The sequence below is a fragment of the Mirounga leonina genome, unplaced genomic scaffold (assembly GCF_011800145.1).
Source record: "Mirounga leonina isolate KUSES-001 unplaced genomic scaffold, KU_Mleo_1.0 Mir_101664, whole genome shotgun sequence".
Classification (NCBI taxonomy): Eukaryota; Metazoa; Chordata; class Mammalia; order Carnivora; family Phocidae; genus Mirounga; species Mirounga leonina.
The window spans coordinates 14,975,938-14,988,479 of record NW_023270175.1 but is presented as its reverse complement, the minus strand read 5'-3'; the positions used below and the strand labels follow the sequence as shown (position 1 = coordinate 14,988,479).

General features: G+C 40.3%; 1 protein-coding gene across 1 annotated transcript in view; it reads left to right on the top strand.

Moving 5' to 3' along the window:
- TENM1 (teneurin transmembrane protein 1) overlaps window positions 1–12,542 on the top strand; it is a 785,358-nt gene that overhangs the window by 763,853 nt on the left and 8,963 nt on the right. The window contains exons 30-31 of the mRNA XM_035008354.1: window positions 5,356–5,652; window positions 11,558–11,945. Coding sequence (XP_034864245.1) covers window positions 5,356–5,652; window positions 11,558–11,945 — 685 coding nt within the window. The remainder of the gene's footprint in view (window positions 1–5,355; window positions 5,653–11,557; window positions 11,946–12,542) is intronic.

The window sequence follows — 12,542 nt, the reverse complement described above, 5'->3', positions numbered from 1 at the left end:
TCACAGTTTTTAAAGAGCTTCTCCTGTGGCTGTTTCCTAAAAATAATCAGCCTAAAATAATCCTTATGCCAAAGAGGCATATTTTGGGGTGACAAATTCTGCCCCCATGCAAGTGGAAATAAAGATGGATGGCCCACACTTAGGTCAAAGGCGATTATTGTCTTTCAGGCAAACTAGTGTTTGTATGAATGTGGAGCTTTCCCAACCTTGCTTATGACCCCAACAATCATAAGCAATCAGCTTAAGTTTGGATTCCTCCATAATGGCTGGAGCATATAAGCACTCAAGGATGGGGATGGGAGAGCCCACCTGGACAAGCATACTCCTTCCCAGCCTCCTCAGACATAGTTTCCGCAGGAGACTCAGGGGGACTCTGTGGCATCTTCTATTCCTTCACCCCCTTTCAGCTCTGAGCCGAATGTTACAGTACCTTCTCTTTTGGGTTCCTGGACCCAATGCCAATGTGGGAGCTGGAGTTCCCCACAGCAACCAGCAATTCTGGGGACACCAGCTGGCTGTCCTACAATTCAGTTCAATTCTGACCCTATTTACCAAGAAATAGCATCCGATTCCGTGGGTTACGGGTTCAGTCCTACAAAACTGCCTCCTGCCCGCTACTTCAGATGCCAGTCACCAAGTCCAAGTTGTTACCAGTGCCTCTGATGGACTGGCTATCAATCAGAGGTTCCCACAACCCCTTTCTTGGGTTTGATTAATTTGCTAGAGCAGCTCGCAGAACTGAGAAACATTTTGCTTATGAGATTACCAATTTATTATAAAAGGATATAACCCGGGAAGAACTGGATGGAAGGATGCAGAAGGCGGGGTATGGGGAAAGGGTGCGGAGTTTCCGTGCTCTCCGGATGCTCCACTCTCCCAGCGTCTCCACTTGTTCACCAACCCCGAAGCTCTCTGGCCTGTCCTTTGGGTTTTACGGAGGTTTCATTACTTAGGAATGATTGATTCAATCATTGGCCATTGGCAATTGATTCAACCTCCAGCCACTCCGCCCTTCTCCAGAGGTTTGGAGGGAGGTACTCAAAGTTCTAACCCTCTAATCATGTGGTTGGTTTCCCTGGCAACCAGCCCCCATTCTTAGGTTACTTGAGAGGCTTCCAAAAGTCACCTCCTTAACATAACAAAAGGCAGCTTTATCATTCTCATCACAGGAGATTCCAAGGGTTTCAGGAGCTCTGTGCCCGGAACAGGGTCCAAGACCAAATATACAGTTCTTATAAATCATAATATCACACCTTCCAAACCTTTGATAATAGTTGTTCCACAGCATCTGAGTTTCAGAGTACCTTATTCTGAAAAAGAGAAGCAAGGTTGTCGACGTATTGACAAGCACAGAAAGAACATTAGGCCATCTTCCTCTGCTTGCTTTGTACCATTTAACAGTGATCCCTGCTTGTGTTAACTGTAATGACTTTATTAAGAAATGTGTTCTTGAGTAGTAAACTTAATCTATCAGACAAATAAAACCACAAATTTAGTTGAACTGGAAATCACTTGTTACTTTGGCTCTTTAACTATCATTATAACATAAATTGTAACAGTTACAACCGTCTCTGGGAGTACATGGATATTTTACAGCTATTGTAAATGAGCGTTATTACAGTTGGAGATATGTGGCTATAAAACCACAGGAAAGGTAGTTGAGGAAAGAACACCTGGTTACATATCGGTTTCCAAGCCCTGCGTATCAAAAGACAGAAAATATGTGCTACACTATCACTTTTTAGGTAATAACAGCAGGTTACTGTATATTTATGCACTACAATACTGCATACATTGGCTACAGATGGTTTAAAGAGTCCTGATTCCCAGGGATGCCTGGGTGGCTCAGTCGGTTAAGCGTCTGCTTTCGGCTTGGGTCATGATCCCGGGGTCCTGGGATCGAGTTCCACATCGGGCTCCTTGTTCCGCGGGGGGCCTGCTTCTCCCTCTGCCTCTATCTCTCATGAATAGATAGATAAAATCTTTAAAAAAAAAAAAAAAAAAGAGTCCTGATTCCCAATCTGTGTGTGTCTCTTTTCCCGAATTAAACCTACCCCTGAGACTAACAGCATTTCCTTTCAAATAATTTAAGTATCTAATCTCTAGTCTTCTGGATAGATTTCATGTCATGGAACATTTGATAGGTCCTTTTTTTTTTTTTTTTCAGAAGCTCAAAATTAAGGGCAAATATTATTAGCCCCAGCTGGCTGATGAAGAAACTGAACCAAAAGAGATTTTTTTAAAGCAAAGTGCCATACCCCAATAGAAAAATGAAAAAAAAAAAAAAAAACCCTCATGAGTAGACAATTCATAGAAGACATACATGTCGCCAATAGACATTTAAAAAGTTTCAGCCTCACTAGTTATCAAATAAATGCAAATTTAAACTACAATAACATACCATTTTCCCACTCTGATATAGAGAAAAACTTACTAACAATGCTAACACTTACTTGATGCTGGTAAGGATGGAATAAGATGGGCTCCCCCACTACTACTTAAAGGAAGTATAAATTTGTAGAAGCTTCATGCACTATAAAGTAATGACTCATGTCGCATCAGGAGTCTTTGATATATTCTTATCACTTCACCTGGTAATTTCACTTCTTCAGTTCTGTATTAAGGAAATATTCATTTACAAAAATGTTCAGCAAAATATGAAATATGAAAGAATAATGGAAAATAAAAACTCTAACTTCCAACAATAGGAGAAAGGATAAATAATAATCATGTAAGAAGATACTATGCAACCATTAAAATTCACATATTAAGAATATATAATAATACAAGGAATGCTCAAGATAAAACATTAGCTAAAAGTAGGACACAGGACTTTTAAGTACAATCCTAGTTGTATTTTTTGAATGTATAAACAGATTATGCATAAAAGAGAGATAAATGGAATGCAGCCAAATATTAGCAGTGATTAGCATTGGAGGGTGAGATTACAGGTAATTATTTTCTTTTTGTATTTCTTTATTTTCCAATTTTTCTGCAACGAAAAAACATCACTTTTATGATGGAGAGTGGAAACTATTTTGAAAACCAAAGTGAGCAAGGGAAGACTGGACTTTGAAATGAGAATGTGGGTTTTCTAGGTTCTTCCTTTCTAGGTTCTTTGGTTGGTCTAATAAAATTTACATGAGACAGATTAATGAGAGAAAAAGAAATTTAATTTTGTATTTATGGAAGCTCCACAAAAACACAAGAGGCTCAGAGACAGTCAAGGCAATATGAGGCTTAGATACCATCCTGAACTAAGGAATGGGAGAGGGGCCTGGGGCTTCAAAGGGGAGGAGGGTAATTCACAGGACAAGAATAAGAGCAGATGTTTGGTAATTGGATGTTTGTTCTGCCATACAGATAGGTCATTCAAATACAAAGTAATCTCGGGTAATAGCTCTCTTCCTAAGCCAGGCCCCCTATCTAAATTCTTTTAGGTAGTTAAGGAAGAGGTGAAAGTTTTTCTTGAGCCTGCTGGGTCTTGATTGACCTCAGCTCAAAATAATCCACATGCATACAAGGTGGCACGTTTTGGGTGGCATATCCTGCTCCCCTTCACAGTTATCTAGCTACTAAGATAAAAAAATTCTGTTTGGATCTTATATGTGGAACTAAAAAACAAAACAAAACTGAACTCAGATACAAAGAACAGATTGGTGGTTTTGGGGCTGGGGGTAAGGGGCAGGGAGGGAAATGAGTGATGGTGGTCAAAAGTGTAAACTTCCAGTTATGAAATAAAGAAGTCCTGGGGATGTAATGGGCAGCATGGTGACTATAGTTAATAATACTGTATCGTATATTTGAAAGTTGCTGAGAGAGTAGATCTTAAAAGTTCTCATCACAAGAAAAAAATTTCTAACTGTGTGGTGATGGATGTTAACTAGACTTACTGTGGTGATCATTCCACAACATATACAAATACTGAATCATTGTGTTGTACACTTGAAACTCATATAATGTTCTATGTCAATTATATCTCAATTTTAAAAATAAAAATAAAAATGTTTTAATAAAAAATTTTTAAAAATCTCTTTCTGAACCAAGATTTTAAAATTGGACTCTTGAGACCCCTAGAGGTTTCACGATTGGGTTTCAGAGCCCCCTTGAGATTTTATTTATCATGTACATGTATGTGTTTATGTGCATTTTCCTGGAGACACAGTATGTAGCTTTCAGATATTTAAAAGGATCCTTGACCAGAAAAATTAAAAATGAACATAAAGTTTAGTTGAGTAGCGAGTGAATCTGTTTAGTTCAATTCTGATTAATGTAGTCAAGCCCTAATGTTGGTTTTTTTCTCCCTTCCTCAGATTAGCCAGATATTTAACATTCTGTTCTGGATCATGTTGACAATTCCTACAGATATAGATCTAGTACACCAAACTACAATCACCTTGGAATCTGACACATGGACCCATTCAAAAGCTTAACCTAAATGAGAAAAGTAATCATTATATTTTTAAAATAACAATTACCAATATTATTTTTACATTTCGCAGTACCTGTATATGTAATCTTATTTAATTCTTAGCACAACTCTGTGGTAGGAACTGGTAATATCACTCTCATTTCACAGTTATCAGTTTCTCTGATAGAAGAAATGACTGGTACACAGACAAGCAGCTAATGAAATGGCTCCTGATTCCCGGGCCACTGCTGTTGACACTTCTCAAAGTCTCTCCTTTTTTGTTTGAAGGAGAGCAGAATTTGCCACCCTAAAATATGCCTTTTTGACATAAAGATTATTTTAGGCTGATTTTTTTTTTCCTGAGAGTGCCCGCATGTATGTGCATGCGCAGTTGGGGGGCTGAGGGGGAGGGAGAATCCCCACCAAGCTCCACGCTCAGCCCCTGGAGCCCCGTAAGGAGCTGGATCCCATCAGCTGGAGATCATGACCCCAAGATCAGGACCTGAGCCAAAACCAAAAGCGGGCCGCTCAGCCGACTGAGCCATGCAGGCGCCCCTGGGCTGATTTTAAGAAACAGCCGACTCAGAAGCTCCGAAAACTGAGTAGAAGCTACCCTTTTGTAAGAGGCATCTATGTTTGTAAGGGAAATCTCCATTTCTAAGGGTGTCTTCCTCTCTGTACCAGAAAAGGGAGGATGGCTCTAAGTCTCTGGAAACTCTCATCAGTGGAAAAGGCAAGGATCTAAATCTGCATAAAAACTATACCCGGTTTACTATGCTTTGCCTGAAAACCTCCCATAACTGGCCTTCCCTCCTCCCCACCCCCAACATCTTCTTTTGTCTTTAGCTCCGGGTGGATTTAAGGTGGCGGCTTCATGATTGTGAATGCACTTGATGAGAGGAACCAAAGCAGTGCTTAAAATAGGTCTCATATCTGTTTTGCAGGCCCATAACCGAAACCTGCTCTCCATAGATTTTGATCATATAACTCGCACGGGAAAGATCTACGATGACCACCGGAAATTCACCCTTCGAATTCTTTATGACCAGACTGGACGACCTACTCTGTGGTCTCCCGTAAGCCGATATAATGAAGTGAACATCACATATTCACCTTCGGGATTGGTGACGTTTATTCAAAGAGGGACGTGGAATGAAAAAATGGAATATGACCAGAGCGGAAAAATAATTTCAAGAACTTGGGCTGATGGGAAAATTTGGAGCTATACCTACTTAGAAAAGGTAAGTTTGTAGGGAGAATAAACTAGTTCTGAGTTTCTGCACGAGAATATTGAAAATGGCCCTAATTACCGATCTTGGTGAGGAGACCTACAGGAGAAAAGTCTGTTCTGGCTGTCAGGCCCTGTAGAAAGAAGTAACAGCAACAACCAAATGCATCTATAAGGATAAGCTGTTTTTCAGCTAAAAACTTTCCCCAACCCCACGCTCTGCCAGGTACTTTTTCAAACTGAAGTCAGGATAATGGCTTAGCTTTCCCCTCATTTGAGCATATTTGTTGAAGCTCTTGAAAAGGTATCCTTATTATTATGAAAGCTCATACTGAGGTAAAATAGGTCGAAAATTATAAAATTGTGTGTTAATGTATCTCAGCTCTGGAGAAGAACCTCTTAGAGGATAAGGAATTCTAATTTTGTTGGGATAATCAGTGAAGTTTTAGTAGGTATACATACGAGGACTAATTTTCACAAGTAATCAGTCTGAGCAAACGGTAGCAGTGGGGCCTCATTGGTAATAGTCCTTTGTGTGTGCAGTGAGTCTCCAGCAGCACCCATAATGGGAGCTCGCGGGCTCCCGTCTGGTGGAAAGAGACAAGGATTTTAATCCCACCCCCAGAACCATTTGTCAAAAGAGCCCCCACAGGGCAAAATGGTTTCTGGCCAGATCAGTAGCAGAGAACAATAAGAGAGAGTGATTTCCATCCGCCATCTCAATTTCTGATGTCCTAAGATGGCATCTCTTATTTCCCAAATCTGTCCATTCAACCGAATTCATCAGTCCTGAATCAATTTCTGGGAATACTGAAAAAATGTTTCCCTTGAGGATTCAAGGGTAATCAGTGCAAGTTAACCCCTAGAAGTTCTTACAGAAGTCATAGAAGCTCATAGCTCACATGACAGAATTTCACTATTTGCACCCAATAATGTCAGGCCTTTCTGATGCACTCCCCAAAGTTTTGGGGGGGAAAAGTATGCCAGTGGTTGTATGTCATTATAAAACTATAATATTACTTCCCAGAGGCAGTTGCTGGGGAACTTGCCAAGTTGGAAATGCCTAGGAGATAAAGCAGAATTCCACTTGGGAGCCAGGGTAAAGAAGAGAGTCCTCTGCTGTATCCACCCTTTGTCTGCTGAAGAAATAGGTCAAATCTATAATCTACACTCTACACTAGGAACATCTGAATCTTATAGAGTGGGTCTTTCCTCTTGAATTTTGGTAATAAGAATGATTTGCAAAATCCTATGGCTCATGTTCACAAAGTACTAAACTTGGTACAAAATTTCCTAATCCAAATATTTGGTGGTATGTTTACAGGGGCAATGCATGTAATGATGACCTTCATATAAAAAAGATACCACTGATTATTAGATCATAGGCTGATTTGTTTTTCAAGGAATGAGAATGGATTTGCCCTGACCCTTCCACAGGTCATACATGTGGCCAGTGAAGTAGCCAACACTCCCTAGGAGTGTACATGGGTTTGAACTCATAAACCCAATTCATTAGCACCACAATTTGGCCACTGAGCTATAACTGCCTGTAGACAGTTGCATCTGAGTCTCTAAGACTTTTCCTTTAGGCTGCCTATACAATAGCAAAGGAGTCTATTGAAAACTTACATTTTAGCCCTTCATGCAGCTTCTGTGACACCAATGAAGCAATTTTATTGCTTCTCTTTTCTGAATTAACTGAGCAAAGAATCATGTGAAGGAAACTTCCCCTAAGTTCTCTTTGCTACAGAAACTGAGTTGGCAATCTCTTTAAAAACAAGGAGAAGTCTATGAGCCAGGGCCTGCAGTGGACAGAAATAAGACCCGACTGATGTATCATGTATCAAGAGAAGCCCTAGGGACTTCCAGAGACTAGTTTACTGACCAGTGAGACAAGCTGAATCACTTGTGCCTTTTAGTTGACTTTTGTCCCTTTCTTGAGTTCACACTTAATTTGTCCTCTAATTACAAAGTCGCCCCAGGGCTCCTGGGTGGCTCAGTCAGTTAAGCATCAGACTCTTGATCTCAGCTCGGGTCTTGATCTCAGTCAGGGTCGTGAGTTCAAGCTCCATGTTGGACTCCACACTGGATGTGGAGCCTACATAAAAAAATAAAATAAAAAATAAGGGTAGCCCTTGACTTAAACAGTCGTATTATGCAAAACTCAGAACCTGCAAAGCACACAACTATGAAATGGTTCTTTACTTTCCAAAAATCATTTATCATGAGATGGATTTTATTAACGTTATAATTACCAGTAATAATAACTAAATCACTGAATAGATATGATGATTAAATGAAATAACTGAATATAAAGCACCCAGAGCATCTAATCATAAAATAAGTTAGTTTCGGTCCATTTACATAGTGCATTATAGCATTTATTTTCCAGTCACTAACAAATGCTACTTACTACTACTTGAAGGGAAATTAAAACAAGAAAGAACAGAAGGAAGGAAAGGAGGAAGGGAAATGAAGAAAGGAGAAAAGAAGAAAATTAAAGCATTTTTGAAATTGTGATTCTAGAAAATAAAAAGGGAAGGAATATTGAATTTACCAAAATCCAATGTACATGTAACTTTTGCAGTGAGGTGATGAGGTTCTGTGTCTTCCTGTGCTCTTTTGAGTCCTCTCTTTAACATGGCCTTTGCTGGCACATTCTTTCACTATGTCTGGGGCAGAGCAAAGACAAAGAGACTGGCTCCTCTAGTATATTTTAAAGTAAGAATTCTCAAGCTTGAAAATGTATACCTCATTTTATGCTTCAAAATACCTCTGTAAATTTGCTTGCCATCCCTATACCATGATATATTAAAAAGCAACAGCAAATATTTCACCCTAATGTGCAGAAATTTTGTAGAAATCGTGTGACTTCCTCTAGAGCAAGTGCAAGTTACGTGTATCATTTTCATGCACAATGATCTGTAGCCATTAGGAGAAAAATAATTATTTGGGTAATAGCTGTGGTTGCTTAAATGATCTCTTCTCTATTAAAAAAAATCAATTATTGTTTCTTAAATTTTCTCTATGTGGTCATTAATTCTCTATCTTGATTTATGAGACTTCTCTGAGTTAATTATATTTTGAAGACTTGTGGGGCTAAAATTTTGTATTACAGTAAATGTAAATCTTTCGGTTTCCTAAAATCGTTCAAGGACTTCATCTTAAAAAACGCATTTAAAGATATTTTATAATCATTTAATAAGATGCTCTAGTCTGATACATTTACACAAAATTGCCTCTTTAGGGCTGAAATTTTCAAAAGCTGCCTGCCTAAAGTGATACAATGCACGTTGCCTTGAGCTTCCAGGTGGCCCCACACTGCCATCTGGTGGTTACTCGAGTGCTTTAACTTTTCAAATTTCCACCATTGCTCATTTCTATTCTTGTTCAAATGAATATACATGCTTGCTCTTTTTTCCTTCTTTACAATGATCTCTTTTAGGATCTCACAACCCATTAAAAAAAATACAAAGTCTCCAACTCTTTTGTTTGGACTCAGAAGAAATGGCCCTTTTTCCTGCTGTAGCAGCACTGTGGGTGCTGGATGGACTCATAAGCATTATTTTTGAACAAACTGGTAATAATGCCCACCCAAAGTGAGAAAGCAGCCAAGTGAGAGCTAAATGGCGTTCTGGCAACACAACAGTTACATTCACGAGCTTTCTAATCACGTCATCCACATCCTTGCCATTGGCAGAAAGCTTTAAAACAGACCAGGGAGCTTTTGAGACCGCACTGCATCAGCAGCACCTAGGACAGAGTCGGGCAGTGGTTTTTTACTGCGGCGCGATGGATGAGACAGGGGAGAGAACACAATGGCAATGTGCTATACATGTTTGGCAAGGCACGCACAGCGACTGGAAAAGGCATGGCCCAGGCAGGCTGGTACTAGATAATGTATGGGAGCCATATGGTGATTGTCCCTGGCCCGCATCACAGGTGACAGATGTCATTTGTTCGTGGCAAACTGACAGAAGAGACTGGAAAGGAGCTGAGAAATCTGACTTTGAGCATAGAGCTAATGCAAAGGCATTTTTCACCAGCTCCCCCCAGGTTCTGTTGGTTCTGCCTTGGTCAAGGAGGTGGTTCTCCCTTCGTGTCCTCATGCCAAGTCTCCTGCCTCTGTTCAGTGGCAGTTTCGGAGGTGCAGGTTGTCCCCAGATGACGAGGTGACAGGCTTCCCGCACGCAGCTTGCAGCTTTGTATCCGCAAGGCAGGGTACTTGGTGGGAAAAAACAGAAAGGAGGAACAAACGAGAGAATAACTGCAGACTTTGACTTCACAGTACTGACATGCGATTCAGAATCAATAATTCTCAGAAGGCGGGGGGATATGCAGTTCCAAGAAATAGATTTAATACTAGAATATAATTTCATATTTAGAAGAGGGAAGTGCACATTATATACGCTTCTGTAATTCATATTCATAAATATTTATGTAATTTATGTTTAGAAAATGAAAAGATACCTATTGTTTTCATAACACAAACTTCAGAAAATAAGCTCAACTAAATCCTTTTGCTTGGTAAGGTAATTCTCAAGAAGGGAGGGATAAAGCTTCCTTAGAGAGTTATATCAGAGTCTCCAGGGGTGAGCATTTTTTATTTTTATTAAAAGATGAGATTTAAATGCTTTTCAATTAGAAATAGGATTGAGTCCCCTGTAAAACAGTGTTCCTTTTATGTTTGTATTTGAGGTTAAAATAAGGTAAACCAGTATCAGTGAAATACCTAATCATATGTAAGGCATTATACCTCAACAAATAACTATTTCTGAAATACAGATCAGTTTGGAGGAAAGGGGTTGCATATCCAGAGAATTCTTCACTTTTTAATGGCATGTTCCCCTAATATAGTTTAAAACATGAATTGCTTGTCAACTATACTCAAATTTTTTTAAAATGTCAACTATAGGGGCTCCTGGCTGGCTCAGTTGATAGAACGTGCAACTCTTAATCTCGAGGTTGTCAGTTCGAGCCCCATGTTGGGTATGGAAATTACTTAAAAATAAAATCTTAAAAAAATGTCAACTATACTCAAAAAATAAAACACGAATTGCAGAGAAATAATTATAATATTTTATATACAAACTTTTGAGGAAGACTTTACGACTACGTGAAGCCAATAAATACTTTTTGGTGACTGTAACTCAGTATGTGGCATGCCCTCACCTCCATTTACCTTCTAATCCATCTCCACATGGATGCGACTCCACAAACAGTAACCCTTTTGGAATACTGACTTGATTGTTTGTCCCAGCTCTGCAAGACCCTGTCCTTCAACTTGGCTTTCAGTGGTTCCCTGTTGCCAGCATGTTTAAGTTCAGCCTCCTTAGCATGGCTTAGAAAGCCCAGCATGATCTGGACCCAGCCTACTTAACTGGCCTCATCTCTTGCCATTCACCACCCCGCCCCCAACACACATGCTCTGGCCACACAAAATTCCTCTCATTCTCTGAAAAGCCATGTTCTCTTTCTTATCCAGACCCTCAATGCTGTGCCCTCTGTCAGGAGCACTATCTCCCTCCCCGGCTCCCCCCACCTCCCTGCCTTCAAACCTGGCCAAAGCTGTAGTCATCCTTGAGATCTCAATTTGGATGCTGCTTTCTCCAGGCAGCTTTTCCTGACCTCTTAAGTCTGGCTTAGCTATTCTTGCTCTACTCCCATAAGCACCCTGTCCTTCCTCTGTCATAACACACTGCACACGGTGTTGTAATTGCTTGGTTGCTTGTCTTTCTTCTCCACAGACACCATTACTGCCCGCTACTATATCCACCCAGCACTATATCAGTGCCTGGCACATAGCAAGTGCTGGATAAATCTGTGCTGAATGGATGAATGTGTTTCTTTAATCTCCTTTAATCTCCTCAGCTTCAGTGGTACGTATTATGCTATTTTTTGCCTTTGTCTCGTTTCAGTCTGTGATGCTTCTCTTACATAGCCAGCGGCGCTACATCTTTGAGTACGACCAGTCGGATTGTCTGCTCTCAGTCACCATGCCGAGTATGGTGCGCCACAGCCTACAAACCATGCTTTCAGTGGGCTACTACCGGAACATCTACACCCCGCCAGACAGTAGCACTTCTTTTATCCAAGACTACAGTCGGGACGGCCGACTGCTGCAGACCCTGCATCTGGGAACAGGGCGCAGAGTTTTATACAAATACACCAAGCAAGCCAGGCTGTCTGAAGTTCTCTATGATACCACTCAGGTCACATTAACATATGAAGAGTCTTCTGGAGTCATTAAGACAATACACCTGATGCACGACGGCTTCATTTGCACGATCAGATATAGGCAAACAGGTTTGTTGTGAAAGGGTGGCAGTGCGTACATCCACATCGGTCAGTATTTTCTTACAACATTTTTGCTGGCCACAGTGTGAAATAGAAGCATTGACCTTTAGACATCCAATCCCATAAACATTCACTTTGGTTATTAAATTATCTTCCATTGAAAATAAAAACCTGTTATAGACTGCATGAAAGCTGATTCCTTAAAAACCTACCGTGCATTTCTCTGTCTCTGTCTCAGCTCTCAGAAAAGCTGAGCTCTGAGAACCTGATCCAACGGTGTGCTCCTTCCTAACTCATTACCAGATCTTCCCAGAGATGCAGCTGCAGGAGTTGAGCCTCCCTGAAACGAGCTCAAGCCCCATGTAACCTCTATAAGCCTCAGAGGATGGCAAAATATGTTCAAAAGTCAGAACTTTTGAATATATTTCATCCTTTGGGCTTAGCTTATCAAATGCCCGAAGTCAGTTACCTTAATGCTGGATTTTGTCAACAACTGACCTGCTGACTTTGTAGCACAGGTTAAACGAATTAAAAGTACTTTTGTCAGTGATTATAACAAGAAAGGATGTTGATAATATCAGTTTCATCACCCCAAGCCACTGGATG